This window comes from Argentina anserina, chromosome 3 (assembly GCF_933775445.1).
Source record: "Argentina anserina chromosome 3, drPotAnse1.1, whole genome shotgun sequence".
Taxonomy (NCBI): domain Eukaryota; kingdom Viridiplantae; phylum Streptophyta; class Magnoliopsida; order Rosales; family Rosaceae; genus Argentina; species Argentina anserina.
In genome coordinates this window covers 18,644,638-18,661,061 of record NC_065874.1, presented here as the reverse complement: position 1 = coordinate 18,661,061, position 16,424 = coordinate 18,644,638, and the positions used below count along the sequence as shown (strand labels likewise).

General features: G+C 38.6%; 1 protein-coding gene across 1 annotated transcript; it reads right to left on the bottom strand.

The window, feature by feature from the left end:
* Positions 1 to 1,021: 1,021 nt before the first annotated feature.
* LOC126788250 (outer envelope protein 39, chloroplastic) lies at positions 1,022 to 6,419 on the bottom strand. The gene is made up of 11 exons (XM_050514218.1): positions 6,216 to 6,419; positions 6,046 to 6,112; positions 5,915 to 5,953; positions 5,616 to 5,760; positions 5,268 to 5,426; positions 4,867 to 4,937; positions 4,708 to 4,786; positions 4,492 to 4,607; positions 3,864 to 4,011; positions 3,333 to 3,402; positions 1,022 to 1,539 (listed from the first exon to the last, which is right to left on the bottom strand). Exons 1-11 carry the CDS (start codon positions 6,247 to 6,249, stop codon positions 1,382 to 1,384), a joined length of 1,086 nt encoding a protein of 361 aa, XP_050370175.1. The 5' UTR covers positions 6,250 to 6,419; the 3' UTR covers positions 1,022 to 1,381.
* Positions 6,420 to 16,424: the final 10,005 nt, after the last annotated feature.

The window sequence follows — 16,424 nt, the reverse complement described above, 5'->3', positions numbered from 1 at the left end:
CATTGATCTCAGATTTCTTAGAAATATCAGTTGGCACATTCGCCCAACAAGAACACTATCTAATCTAGCTTTGACACGGCGAACTGCCACGGATATCAGACCTTTTAGAGGCATCACTATTCAGTAGTACTAATTGGTGCGGTCTTTGTCAAAGCAGCAGGAGCAAGAGTCACCATTCACTATTCAGTAGCCTTGACAAGAGCTCTCGGGGTTTGAGGTTGTGAGTGTCCATTGGTAGCAGACAACTTATAAACACCAGTCAGTACCTAGTTCGCCGAAGCAACAGGAACAGGAGCTACGTTAGCTTTGGCAAGAACATTCGGCAAAATGTCTTTTAGGGTAACAGAATGTCTTTTGAAGTTGCCTCCTGAGTCCTGACTCCTGAGCTCTAATGCTTGTTGAAAAACGGCATTCACTTCTGCTCCTCTTCCTCCTTTTATCCTCCTCAGCTGCCTTCTTCTTCGCCTCTCTAGCCTTGTTCTACCTGCCTTCAAGTCTCACCATGCCCCTAATGACTGTATAGTGGCGCTAATCTCTTCTCCAAAGCTCGGTATCTATCATCAACTTGGGAAGTCAGCTGATCTTGGATCAGCAGAAATTCAAATAAAGTTGCCGATCAATGATCTGTATTGTCTTCTGTTGCTTTCTCCTTAATATATCACCTTGCTCGTCAACACACTTGACTAAGTTTCTCTCTATTAAAAGACCAAGAGAGCATACCAGTATGTCCCTTTTGTAGTTTTGTTCAACGTAGGTGATGCATTATCTTAGTTCTAGGGGTATCTTATTAGTTCCCAGTGAGCTGGAACACGGTAGTAAAAGTCTGAAATCCATTCTGTTCTAGGGTAGTCTGGAAAAGGAGTCCAATTCCTATATCTATATCATTCTTTATAGAACCAAAATTCAAATGGAAGAGTATTTTACTGTCTATTCAGAGATATTCCTTCCCCCAGAAAATTTCAAAAATGTAATTACAAGAAAATATATCTAAAAATATATCTTCTGTATGGGCAAAAAAATATTTTAGATTACAATTCCTTTTTTCCAGTCCAATCAGTATATGCTTTAACTATAAGCTATCTTGTAAAGAACTATCTACCAATTAACTTCTTATGAAAAAAAAAAACTTAAAACCTGTATTTCAGAAATAGGAAATAAAACCATAATTATTTCCACTGCTCTTGAATTTGTAATTTGACTAATTAATCGGGGAACTAAAGAACAGCTGCAGCTCAAACATTTTTCAGAATCCACATCATCATGAGCAATAAATAAGATGGTATGCTACCTCTGTGATGTGAGTCATGTGACCAGTGGCTGGCTGGGGAAACAACGTGAAAATGGAAAAGGGTGAAATCTGCAACTTTTTAGACTTTGGAAATCATGAAGTGAGGTTGCTGATGCCAAAATAGAGTGTTTTTTGTTGGAAGGCATTAATAGCGTAATCAACCACAAAATGACCGAACTGTGATTTCAAACGAAGACCATATCCGAGGCCAATTCCAGTTCCTGGCTTCCCTAGCCTCAGGGCTGGGTTTCCTGAACCACAAAAAAAATTGACAAGAGAAATTAAGAAGAGGGACACCATTAAGAGTTCAACACTATAATGGAAACAACAGGAGTAGCACACTAATCATGTATCAGCTTAAGAAAAGTCAAAGAACTTTCATTTGTATGAGGTAATTTGCAGGTGTGGTTGGATAGTTCTGATGCATAAAACCAGCTGCTTGCTCTAAAGTTTAGGGGTTAAACACACAGAATTTAGGAATTAGGATTTACTCCCAGGTTCACACCCTAGTTTAGGCTTCACACCAATTCCTTCACAGAAAGCTCAGGAAATCTTATTATTGTAATTCAAACAAACATGCCTTAGCCAAATATTTATACTAGAGTTTATAACCGATATTAATTAGCATTACAGACTCTTTCGGACTCTTAAATTTCTGAAATTATTGACTTTGTTTTCTAGAATCTTTTACTCCAAACTCTTAAACAAAGTCAATAATCTCTGATGGCTTATTTCAGAAGTGATGGAAAGAAGTAAAGGATGAACTGATGGAAGTTATGGGAATTACAGTAATGAATTTGCCAATGCACCTACTAGCACTCATCACGTTCCAAGGGAGGCAGATTCTTTAAAACAGTTTCCCAAAGGTTTTACATTCACGGTTGAGGGAGGTCCTAACTCTGCTGATTGATATGAAATAATATCCTAAATGCCTTTGTAACATGAAGCCATATAGGCATATCAGCCTAAAGGTTCCAGAAAATGCCTTTGTAAGCAAAAGTTGACAGTAACAAGGGCTAGTGCAAAACAATAGCAGTAAGTAGTACCCTAACCAATCACAGTAACTCCCAGAAGCCCATTAATATAATGCAGTGTAAAGCACAGCATTGTAAAGGGCACGATGTTATTAACTAGTACAAGTATGCCGCAAAGTGGCCTGTTTCTACAATTCTGCCTAGGTAATAGAAGACAAATTTTCTGTAATTCCATAGAAATCAAATAAACAGAAAACACAGAGAATAAAGAGAAAAAAGTATGTAAAAGATAACAAACCAAGACGCCAAGCCTTCAACAATACTTAAGATAATTCACCTAAATCTGATTTGCTGTACAGGAATTGGCCTTACTATAGTCTTCAAACGGAACTCCGGATGGCTCTTAGAAATGCTTAGACCCTTATCATAAACAAGAACAGTACTACCCTTCTCCGCATCATTTACTAAAACCCTCTCTCTCATTATTCCCTATTCTAGCAAAACCACCCATCAGAGCCATCGTTAACCATTGGTTGTTAAGGCGTATTCTCAAAAAACCTATATCTACAGCTGTGGCAATAGGCGCGTTATTTGGAAGTATAAGAAGATGCATTCTGGGAGATTTCTGGAACTTTTTAAAGAATAGTTTGGCTCTTAATGAAACTTGACATTAACAGTTACAGTTTTTCAACATACTTGCCCACTTGTTTTATTTAAGTTTGCTTAGATATTGTTACAAATTTGCAATGTCATGAGAATTCTGGTTTAGACCTAGAAGGACTAGTCATGTATGGCCTGGTAGGCCAAACATTTACTTAAATTTTGTTGCGCTGCCATGAGAGTACTGGTTTAGACCTAGAAGGTCATGTTTGGCCCTGAAAAAAAAACCCCCTGGGAGGCTTAGTATTGAGAACCAAAGAAGACATGTCTTTTCATACATAAAGGCCATGTAGTCAGTATTTAGGCTCCAAAGAAGGCCTTGCTCAAGAATTTATCCGTCTCGAGCACAACTCACAAACCTAAAATGCATTTAGGCATATCATTTACCCAAATACTTGTTCGAGACTCACCTGGAACAAGATGTGCAGATCCCAAATCAGTTCCACAATCCAAGAAAACAGCACCCTCCAGCATCTTGTTCTACATATAAATAAGCCAAAATTTTAGGAAATGCTTGTTTGAGTTCACCACAGATAAATAGGAGGACAAACGTAAATAGAAATACCTTACATAGATAGGTGAATCCATCAATATTATTAAACAAGTCAATGAGTTCTAAGAGTAACATAGGTCATTTACAATGAAATATATTAAAGACATCTGTCAACAGATTTGAACAGTATGGCAGATGAGTTGGCATTCATGATATCTTTGCAATCAAATAGATGTAATATTTTCTAGATTGAATTATTCATTGTGGAAATTACTTTATTATTTTCAAATTGATAGTTTACAATAATGATCTCTTATGTAAAACTGCTAAACATATTATCGATTGGTATCCCGGTGTAATATTGTAATGTAACAAATGGTAAGTCTTTGCATTTGAGGAAATGCATCAAAGAGAAAGAAAAAAACAAAGAAAGGGGGGTAGTACATACAAAAGGTAATGTCAATTCGGTATTTGCAACAAGGCATGTCCTCCCCGATCCTACTGCACCTTCACCATACCCTCGCACACTACCAAGACCACCAATTGCAAATGCTTGGTAAGGAGCCATATCCCCCACAATGGAACCACCTGTCATTCTGTTAGAGCAAAAATCAGTAACACTGATAAAGCCAGTTTCACTCAAGATCAATAGATACAGAAAACATAAACTGGGCTGGATTTGCATATAACTAACAAAGCTTCTGATGCAGGTAGTATAGTTATTTAATTTATTTCTCAATCCCATTATGCTGAAGGGTGAATACTGTATGGGGAAACCTGTTTTCTTCCTACTTCTAAATGAACAGTTCCTGGGTCTGCTACCTTTAGAAAAAAAATGCAATTTAACTAACACTCGATGATGCAGTTTTTGAAGTCCTTTTGGCACTTGATATACGCACAGTCACACAGTTTACATTATTTTGAAAAGTCATGTTAATGCTGCACCTACACTTCCTTCAAATTCGCTTCCTCCATTTCCCATTGTAATAGTTTCCCCGCCCCATTGACACTCTATTGCCTTACTGTATTTGGCACATGTACAATAATCAAAAGAAAAAAATATATACTAAACTTACCTTGTAAAGAGGAATGCTGGCCCAAGTTTGACTCCCTTTGATGCAACAAATTTAAACTTGTTAAATATTAGCCACTTTGATAGAACTGGTATCCCTTGTTCTATTTGCAAACTGAACTGCATTAGAGATGAACTTTGCAGTAAGTTTCGCATAGTATCACTTTCAAGCAAGTATTTAACACCTCATATGAGAGACCACAATTTGAAGAAGTCATACATGAAAAAACTTGTGATCATTTGCCTTTGCGTACCGAGATTCTTGCTTTAGGACTACCATACTATCATGAGGACCTCCACTGCAACATAATCAATACACTGGGTAAAGAGTCAGATTAACAGGCAGTTGACCATATAAAGTACCAAAATCATAAATTACCTGCATGTGACAGGAAACCCATCAAGATCTCGGCTCATTGAGTGGCCAATATCATTCAGTGGCCGGACGTGCTGCATAGCAAATAAGAAATTTAGTACTGATCATACTTTCCACCCGAAAAAATATTATGAATTTTTCCACAATGCACCTAGTAGTTATTTAAACCATCCTAATTTAATCCTCAAAAGTAATAAAAAGGACCTTCGCACCAATGCCAGATCAAATTTGACAAAAATAACCTCATTAATATGTCCTGGTCTACTTATTTCAGCATCAAAGTCATCTCAGTCGGCAAAGACAATCACAGGCTACATCTCATACGGCACTCCAATTGGTGTATATGGTCACTGCTTGTTACATTAAGGATGATAAAAGAACTAGAAACCCAATAAGGAATTTACCTCAAACTTTATACTAGTTGTGCTACTCCAGTTGGAACTTGCAGGTTCATTGAGATCCATGCCTACTGATAATCGAGACATATTTACACCTCCACTAGCTGACCGACAGAAATTGTCCATGGGAATGCCATGGACCCCTATCTCAGGTGAAATAGAATGCTGAGAAGCAAAAAGTTGCAAAATTATGATACTATGCCGTGAATTATAAGTCAAGCAAAAACTTTGCATCACTACTTCAGTTTGGTAAAATCAGAAAAGTAGCCATAAGTTCCGATTGATGTGAAATACAGCATTCTTTTATTTAGGTAGTTATATATATTTCACAAGCACCAAAATCAAATGACTAACCTGTAGTACAAAAGATTGTTGAGCCAGCCATTCAGGTCTTGGCCTTCTATAAGCCAATAAGACATTGGAATCATACAAACCCTTATCCAATGACACATCAAGCTTCTCACTTCCACCAAACAAGTTTGGATGTTTAATGCAAAGACTGGAACAAATAAAACCCCAGAAAAGTTTGGTTCAAATACTGAAAGGGTAGTATGTTTCATACCGTTTTCTGTTCCCAAACTACATATTTCCTTATAAACCAAATGATAATAGAGAACCAAAGTAAGGTTCAGTTACCCATAAAAGGGTTTTACCTGCCAATGATGAGAGAGAGAGGACTGCCACTGCCATTACTGCAAGAAAGGGAAAGGAATCAATGAATGAATGAAGGAATGCAGCAGTGAAATGTTTCAATGCATAAGAAGGCATGAAAGGGAACAAGAACCTCAAAGGAGGAAGCATCAAAGAGGCACATAACTTGTGAGTGAAATCAACGTTAACATCAATCTTGGCTGTTACCCAACATGAAATAAACAACAAGAATGAGAAATCCAGAGGGCAAACCCATAATTAACTAAGAGAAACAAACTGGGTATTGAAGTGAGCATCTCTCACCTTTGCCAGCATGGATGCTCTTCTGAGCGCCCATCCAATTAGCAGAAACTTGGCTTCATCAAACATCAAAATTCAAAGTGGGTATTTGGGGTGCATTTACAAATGGAGATTTGCATGAATGAATGAATGGACTCGGGAGGAAGGAAAGAAGAGTGAGGAAGGAGTGAAGGAGAGGGAGGTATTTCGGTAGCGTCTCCTATCGGGGAAGTAAAAAACTTAGTTTTGTTCCTACCTTCCAATGTCTGTTATCCCTTTTTGCTTCTTCATTGCTTTTCCTGCCACGTGGGTTCAACGTTTTGGAGCCATATTCCCATGTTTTTTACATTTTACACTTTGAATTATCAATTATATTTCTTGACAACCTATGCCATCTCCGACCATTGTTCTAAAACCTAAATCCAAATTCAAATTATAGAAAATGTTGTGAAGAAATAGGTTCTTCGTAGGTGTGCTTAGTTTTTGTAGAAGTAGAACTATTTACTTGGTATTTATTCCAAGTATTTCTCAAAGTTGAATATGATCTCACATCTAAAAGCTGGGGATATGACATCATGTAGTCTCCAATTTAAAGGTGCACTTATTCTATTAATAAAGTTACACATCTGAGCATGTTTCTTCAGAACACGTTATCAACGCGAGCCTTCGGCCGTGAGCTTTGGAGAAAAGATCAGCAAAAGTTTTCTTGCTGCAGCCACCGGGCTCCTCCCTGCGATGCCACCGTTCACCGCTGTTAGGATGCCAGTTTTACCCCCAAACACAACCGGTTCTGCACCTTAGCGGCCTCAGAAACCAGCCCCAAAACCTTGCTCCACAAGAGCCTGTTTCGGCCTTGTTTTGCCACAGCTCCGCCGCACCGCCACTGCCGATTTCGGCCTCCTTCTGCGCGTCTCCACCGCTACAACACAAGCAGTCCAGCCTTACAGGCTGTTGCTGCAACACAGGTATTCCAGCCCTACAGGCTATTGCTGCTCATTGTTGCTAGATTCAACACGAAAAATCCTTTAGGATTTCTCACCACCATCTCTGCTGCCACCACTCTTGTTGGTCACCTATCGTCGCTGCAGCACCGCCGCAACTCCCTGCTACTGTCCTGAGAGTCTGCTGCCTCTATAGCAACCCCTAGCTCAATCGGAAATTTCTAAACCGCATTGGTTTAGGTTCCCGGTCCCTAGCAGCTGTCGTTGCTTCTGTTTTTCCGACAAGCTACCACCGCTGATACTTCTACTGCTGTCGTCGCAAGCTACTGCTACTCGTGATACGCTCCATTAACAGAACTCGTTCGTTGAACTCGGAAACTAAAGTAAGCTTTAAAGGTTGTCGCTTTCCTTGATTAAGCTATTTCAATTTTGATACATGTATGTGTGTTTAAATTGGAAATTGATGCAATGAGTGTTTGATCACACACCGTCACTATGGGCTTGAAGCCTCGTAGTGTGTGTGAGAGACTGTGACCTCCTCACACCATAAGTATTGAAATCCGAAAAAAACACGTTGGATAGTTTTCTTGGTAGCACGAAGCTCATAAACATACCTTCAGATTCTCTTGTTCTTTTCAGATGAGTAATTTGAACAAGTTGGACTTTGCACCTTTAGATGCAATTGGTATTAGATACTACAAATGGATCATGGGATGTTCATAACCACTTGAAGCCCCTCAGAATCATATCTGCAATCCGAGCCCCACCTGCTGCGCCTACAGCCGCTGCACCTAGTGCACCTGCATGCAGCTACTGCCCCCGGGGCAGCAACACTCCCGCTCAAGCACCTGATCAAGCTACTATTGATGCTGCTGAGGCAAGAAATGCCAAAGCCATCATCATCATGATATGTCATGTGGACGAATCACTTCAGTCCAAGTACCTCAATGGGGAAGACCCTAGGAGACTATGAGTTGCACTCGAGGAGCGGTTTGGTAATGTCAAAAAGTCCTTGCTTCCGAACTTAGAGCTCAAATGGCAGCTACTTCAATGTTGCGAATATGCCTCAGTCCTTGAGTTTAACTCTAAAGCACCCGTATCAAATCCCTCATGTAATTCTATTAGAGGGAGATCACCAATGCAATGTTGATTGAGAAAACATTATCCACCTTCACTGTCTGACTTGATAGTTGCAAAGAACTATCATATTGAAGTCAACAAAGGAAGGATCACAAGGTTTCATGAGATGATATCCGCTCTATCTATTACTGAGAATCACGATAAGATCCTTGTGAAGACCTATAATGCTTGACCGGTTGGGACTCGTCCTGTTCTGAAACTCACTATAGTAGCGGCCCAAAGGGCCACTGAGGACGTAACCCTGGAAATAGGGGTGGGTGTTTTATGTCTTATATTCATCAGGCACAAAATGGTGCATGCAAGAAGCGGAGTGGTGGTCATGAAGATCATCACAAGGATAATGGTGCACATCCCCTTAGGAGACTTGGTGCAAATGCCGGAACTGGTAGAGAGAATGGTGATAGAGCGTTGGTTAAAACGTCTATAATAAACCCTGCAAAATGTCAACGTTAGTATAGAATAATGGGGGGTTTGAGCTTTCCGGGGAATTGAAGGGAACTCTAAACTTTTAATGTTAACAAATAATGGGGGGTTTGAGATTGATTATTAACTAATAAAATAAAACCTAAATTACTATTTACATGATCGACTTGTCTTTAACAAATTTAAACCAAATTTACCATTACACCACATAATTACAAGTTCGAACCTATCCTGCATTCTAATTCCACCAATTACATACTTTTTAGACACCAATACAATTAGACCCTTAGGGGATCCTAATCATGCAAGATTTCAATTAACATTTAAATTGACTTAGGGCCTAATCTAAATTTGCATGTAATCAAATTCAATAACACTTAGAGTAGAAATCAAATAAGATTACATTTAAGCACCAAATCTTTGTTGGAGACATGTTTCATGTACTCATGTAGAGCGTCACCCACCATGGTTTCACATGTAAATTTTCAAAATTTTTACCACTTTTAATCAACACAAACCGAACCTACTTAGGGCATGATTCGATTTGTGTCAATATGGTTGATGAATTTAACACTCAAATACAATCTTAGGGATTGCATCCAAGCACTAAATTCATATGCACATATCTGAAAATTATCTAAAAGTAAAAAATCAAAAATGAACAAACCCATAGAGAAGAGTTGCGAGAATCACACGTTGTAGGAACCTTAGAGGTGTGTCTTCAATGGTGATTTCGGTGGAGATGGAATTTGTATATGAGGGAGAATGACTTGTTGTTTTGGTGAAGGATGTTTGAGGTAGTATTTTGGTAGAGTTTTGGCTCTTGAATGCAAATGAGAAGTTATCTTATTTGAGAGGTGAAGCCATGTATATATAGAGGAAAGAGGGAGGGTATGCTTGGTTTGAACTTGCCTCTTTCTTCGTATTATAATGTCATGCTTTAATCTCCTTAAATTATGTCATGTTTTATTCCTTAAATCATGCCATGTTTTATGTCTTTAATGATCATCTTCTATTTAATTGTTGCATGACTTGGCTCCATCTTTTTTTTTAATTATCTCTTCAATCCAATCTAAAAATAAGAAAATAAAATCATAAGTAAGAAATAATTAGTTTCAAAACCTAACAAGGATTCCTAGTCAAGCTAGGACTCTAGACTAATTATGCGTTTTTAACTCATGTAAGCACAAAAATGCATCCAATACCGCCTAAGACTCTTACTATGACTCAATAGTACAACAATAAGGGCTAAGCAAAGTACAAATTGAGGTAAACCATGTTAAGAACATCGCACAAAGTGCTTCTATCAAATGCTCACCATGGAGCCAACTCTTAGTCAGAAGGCTCTAACCACAAATTAGTATGCTTTAGGTGTGGGAAACCAGGCCATTGGTCCAAGACTTGTAGAGCCTATTCAAAAGTGGCATCCACGTACAAAGCATATCGCGAGGTGACCGAGACTCACCATCTTGAACATGTTGACGCCGACAAGGATGTTAAGCTCAGGATAGGGGATTTCGAGTCAGCTCCAAATGTGGAGACTCCTGACTATGATTAAGTCATGTATTTCTTTATGGCATATTTGATTGCCAAGAATTTATACTGTTTAGTCTTTTTCGGATTTAATCTATTTTTCTTGTAGTCGATTACGACGTACTGATATTTCCTTTTGAAATTATGATTTTCTCAGTGTTGATTCAGAGTCATTACACATGAATGAACTCCGGGGCCTTTGAGTGTCTTCAGGGTTGTGCTACAATGCATACAATCTTGTGTCATAGGCAATTGTTTTTGGACATTAATTGTGCCTACTCATTCCTCTGTGACCACTGCTGATAGTCCTTCATATCTAGTCCAAGGACGAGGGATTGCCCAATTCCTCCTACCCAATAGAACGTAGCTAGATGTGTCAAATGCACTTTTGCGTTTCAAAGACATAGGTGCCAACGGATTTCATGTGAATACACAAGAAGAGAATGGTAACAAGTTCCTTTGCATTACTACTCAGGACTGCGGCAATACGCTCGTCCTTGAGAAACTTACAGGCTAGAGGAGTGGTTTGTATATCACCTCAATTCGTGCCCTTGAATCCAATAGCGTTGTATGTCAAGACTTGATTGGCATTGACTTGTATTAGCTCTAGCATGACCATCTAGAACATCCCGGTCATGGAACGATAATGAGTGTCTTGAAAACTTCACGCGGTCATCTGTTCTTTTGAGCAAGAAGAAAAAAGAACCAAATTTCAGTTTCGGTTTGAGGAGAAAAGAGTGACGGATTCTGTTGACTTGTAGCCGGGCAGGCGTTCGCTCGAAAGGCGTTGCTCAGTCCTCGTGTGTGCCGATGCGTCACCAACCGTACTCCTCATCCGCTAAACCCTCATGATATTCCCACTCTACACGAAGTAGTTTGGAAGCTACCTCCTACTATTTTGACCTTTATTAAGGCGTGAAATATCTCTTTGTTGTTCAGAGTGCAGAGCATGTTCCATAAGGAAACTAGGACCGAGACCATCATATGCAAAGGATTTAAAAATTCTATTACCGTTCTTGCACAAAATTCAAGGGGATATTTGCAGACCAATTCAACCAAAGAACAAACCATTTAGATACTTTATGGTTTTGGTTTATGCCTCCACAACATACGTTGATCACATGTCGTGTTATTGTCCACTAGAAACACTGCCTATGCTAAACTCATAACCCAGATTATCCGGCTCCGAGCTCACTACCCAAATCATCCCATCAAATTGATAAGATGGGATAATACTGGTGAGCTTATGTTTAAGCATTTTGACGACTATTGCATGTCTGTGGGAATCGATGTTAAGCATTCAGTTCCGCACGTGCACAACTAGAATGGTCTCACAAATGATGCAATAAAGAGATTGAAAACAGTGATAAGGGCATTGGTAATGCACACCAATCTCCCACTCACTGCTTAGGGGCATGCAGTATTACACACAGCTATGCTCATTCAATTAAGGTTTGAAGACCCAAGAGTCTTTCGCATTACAATTAGTGACTGGGTATGAGCCAAGCATCTCGCACTTACGTGTCTTTAGGTGTGAAGTTTATGTGCTTATTACGCCTCCAAAACATATGAAATTAGGCCTTCAGTGTCGAAGAGGCATTTATGTTGGTTTTGAGTCGCCAGCGATTATCCACTTTGTTGAACCCCTGACAAGTGATATTTTTACCGTGCGTCTTGTAGATTATTACTTTGATGAGACAGTTTTCCTATCGTTAGGGGGAGGTAGTGATGCCAGTGTTCATAAGAACGATGAGAAATTAACTGGTCAAGTCCTACTTTGTCTCATCCTAATCCCTATACTGCACATAGAGAAATCGAAGTACGTAGAATCTTAGATCTCCATAACATAATAGATTCTTTCTATGATGCTTTCTTGGATATCGCTAGACTGACGAGATCTCATATACATGCTGTAAATGTACCTACAAGGATGGAGGTGCCTGAAAAGGACCTCACACTTAAAGTCGTCCAACAACTTTATCTCACAAAGAGATTTTGGGACGCTGACACCACACTGGCACCATAGACGCAGTCACGAATCGGAGCCTAAATTTTATGGGTCTCCAACGTGAATTCTGGGGCGAGGGTGGTGCGATGTGGACTGGGTTGCTAGTGGCGCCATCGTGAGAAATGGAGGTACATGGCTAGGGCTGGGTCCACACGAAGGAAGTGTGGGAAACCTAAAGATTCAACGGATTCGTACAAAAGAGTTAGAAGAAGTACAAAGACACCTAATTCGCTCATCATTAATATAGATAATCTGTCCCACGAACTTGTTCTGGATTATGGCTATGTCTACGAATAGACATCAGCGTTGGGGGATGCCTCAACGACTGAAGCACATATCTGTTCAAATATAGAGATCTTGATTAATTACACTAATGTGTATGGGACGATGGATAAAATCTTTGTCATAGTTGATGATGTATTTGCATATGCTTGCGTACGAGAGATCATCCTATCAGATGACATTGAACCATGCTCTGTTGTGAATGTCGGCGAAGATCAGATTGACTTGAATGGGGAAAAACAATCCAGGTTAAGTTGGACTCACTAACAAAGAGAGCGGCATTTGAGAATGTAGTTCCATTACCCTTTGGAATAAAACTTGTTGGATACAAATGGGTCTTTGTTAGAAAATGCAATAAGAGAAATAAGATTATAAGATATAAAGCTCGCCTTGTGGCACAAGGCTTCTAACAGCATTATTGTTAGGAATTTATTGTTAGACTATGGGCACAAATTGATGAAGTTTAAGGATCGTTAGGATTTTCCAAAAATACATATTTTGGTTTGTAAATTGTGGAAATCCACCCGTTGGATTATTTCTGCTTTCGTTCTAGAATGCTTGGATTAGTGAATTGGAATTACCGGTTGAATTTATTCATCAGTTGACTTTTATTTTAAAGTAATGCATGCATGAATTTATATTCTAAGGATTGTGACGTTAATGACGTTATTATCTTTTTATTTATCTATAATGATTTCTATTTATTATTTGGTTGAACTACGAGTGACTTGATCCTTTCAAAAGGGTACATAGACAGTCTGACCAAGGTTTGGGTGCAATCACAATTATTTTAGATTAAATATCGGTTAATTTGCCTATGTTGATGATGATTGATATGTTGTGGGTTATTTGTTTTAGTTGTTGGGAAAGAGTATGAATTGTGTGTGTTGGTTATCGAATGAGCATGTGAAGAGAGTTCTAGGCCCAGGTTTAAGTATTTGATATTATGTTGGTTCACTTTATTCCACTAGACAAAGCCTTATCAACTCAGCTTTACCATTGAAATCAACGAGGCATAGGCAGAAAACTTTATCAACTCAGCCATTCTATTGGAATCAACAAGGCATAGGCAATTTATACATTTGGAGATGAGAGTTCTTGAATTATTTTATGAGATGATGTTTTTGAATCCATACATTGAGATGATGATGATGTATATAGCCGTAGATACTAGCATGTATATATTCCACCTTATAGTTTCGGTGGTTACCCCCAAGTAGTGCACCCAAGCCCTTTCCACCTGGGAGGCGATGTGGTATGTTGACAATGACACGAAAGCCTGGTACCTTCTCCGTTAGCACGGCGTGACGGTATTAGGAGTATGTGAGTATATATTTTACCCGAGGGCACATTGTATGGCCTGATGACATTATTTTCACTAGCGGGGCTAGTCGACATTGTATGGTCTGATGGTATTATTTTGAATAGCGGGGCCAGCGACATTGTATGGCCTGATGGTATTATTTTGACTAGCGGGGCTAGTCCACATTGTATGGCCTGATGGTATTATTTTGACTAGCGGGGCTAGTTCACACTTATGACTTGAGATCACTTTGACTAGTGGGTCTAGTTCATTTTCTATTATTGAGGTATTATTTTGACTAGCGGGGCTAGTCTATTTTTAATAATAATAATTATTATTATTATACTGAGAATAGCGGGGCTAGTTCATTTTCTATTATGTGTCTAATATTTATCTGAGATTGAGATTCTCAGAAATTGTTAAGATAGTTTTGTTATTTGAGTAATTACTTCGGGAATGAGATTTTTCGGGAGTTGTTTTACGTTGATTAATGACCCTTGTTGTCTTAAAGTGGGTTGGGCGGTTGTGGTTTAAGGCGAGCTACGAGCTCCAGGGATCTAATGATATTAATTAACGAATATTGCATATTCCGTAATGTATCTTGTGTTGTATCTTTAAATTATATTTATGGGATGTGGTTGTGGAGTTTGGAAATTTTGGGGAGCAAGGTGGTTCCAAGTGTTGAGGTTGGATTTGAGATATTGGGAGCGTTGTAGGGTTGGCTACTTTCAGGGGAGAGTGTGCCGAAATTTTTGGTATGCTCCTTTGATTAGTGGTGCCCGCACGACTTAATCCAGATATTAGGATAATATTTTGGGTGGGTCGTGTCATTCAATCGTGAAGATTCGCATACTGGTTTCTGAAATATGATCATCTATCAGCCGTAATTAAATCATAGACCCTTTATTGCCCCAATAAGGCTCTATACAATACCTATTTTCACAAGTTGATTTCAACTTTCAATCAGAGACATAAAATTTCAAAAGAGGAGAAAAAACTTAAACAAAAGTGCATAAATGACGACGCCCTAGACTAGGCATATAAGACTTTTCAATTTAGAAAACCCTATCAATGTAGTAAGAGTAAGCATGGGTTTTATCGTTCACAACCGAGGCTTGAGGGTTTCCAATAACTAATCAACGAATCATTCACTATACACAATATACAAGATAAAATGAGATTTACAATTTGGTTTTGATCAACAACTAACTTTCACATAGCTCATGATATAGATGAATGAATAAGAAAGATGCAACTACAACCTATATGTTCATGTCAGTTCTACACTATTCATAACATGTTTGGAATACATATGCAAAACATTATATTCAGTCAAGATAAAGGCCCATGCCCAATTAAAGGACGCTCAACTCTTTTAATTCACTTCTTTATATAAAGAAGTATATCCTCTATGACCAGAATCTCCTATCAATCATGCATAGATTAGATGAATCGCGACTTCACTAACCAACACATAAAGAACTTTGAAGTTGGACCGAATAACACATAACTCAATCTCTGACTTCTGAAACAATGCATGATATCAAAACTCACTCTCGTGTTATCTCAATACTTGCTACAATACGCATCAAATAACCTTGGCATGCATTCTAGAATTAATCGAGATGTAAAGATAAAATCCTCCACATAAACTTTCAATCATGCATGCATATGCCATGTTATAAATCAAGAATCCTAAAAACCTAAACATATAGAAATCGTAAAAAGCATAGATCTACTTCAACCTAACATGAAATCGAAATAACTAAAGAACAAACTCTAAAAAGAAATCCATTCAATAAAATGTAAAAAGAATTTGACATATACAAAGAACAATGGATTACAACTTTGTAATTGATCACTAGAACAAAGAGGTGAAATCTGTGATGATGATGGTGATGGCCTCTTGTCAAAATACTTATAGATCTCCAAGGTTTGAAACGCACAGTTAAACTAAATGGAAGGAAGGTGTGTGAGCTTGTGTTTCTGAAAGTTATGATACATAACTCGTCTCTCTTGTCTCCTATATATAGGGGAGGACAGACATAGGATGTCCCTTCTCCAAATAATCTTTAACCAATCATAAGAGAGTAGAATCCAAATCCTAAAGGGAAACAACATTTTGGATGTGTCATCTTATCTTACTCATTCTAGGGTGGTTGAGCTGTGATTCGATTATGTGGCCCCTAGTGTAGGATTCAGCTAATGAGATCAACCCCAATCCACCAACGTAGGAAACTTATCTTCACACATGACGACACCACCACGGATTTGATACATGCTCCAATTTAAATCATCTATATTGGGGAATTAGGATCCTCTCATTCTCATAGTCATATGGAAGCCTCAAAACTTCAAAAATGGCACGAAGCTGACCACCCGCACAGTTAGCACTTTCAAATAAACGTGTCTCATTCACCAACTCAGCAAACATGATCCATATGGACCATATGTCATTCACTCGAGTGTGAGTAGTGGCGCTCATTAGTAACTCGGGAACACTGTATTTGAAGGTGGTCTGAATATCTTAGTAGGAAGAGTAAAATTGCTTGCCCCGGCCAAAACATATAATACAAGTAAGCACAAACTTATCGAAAATCGAA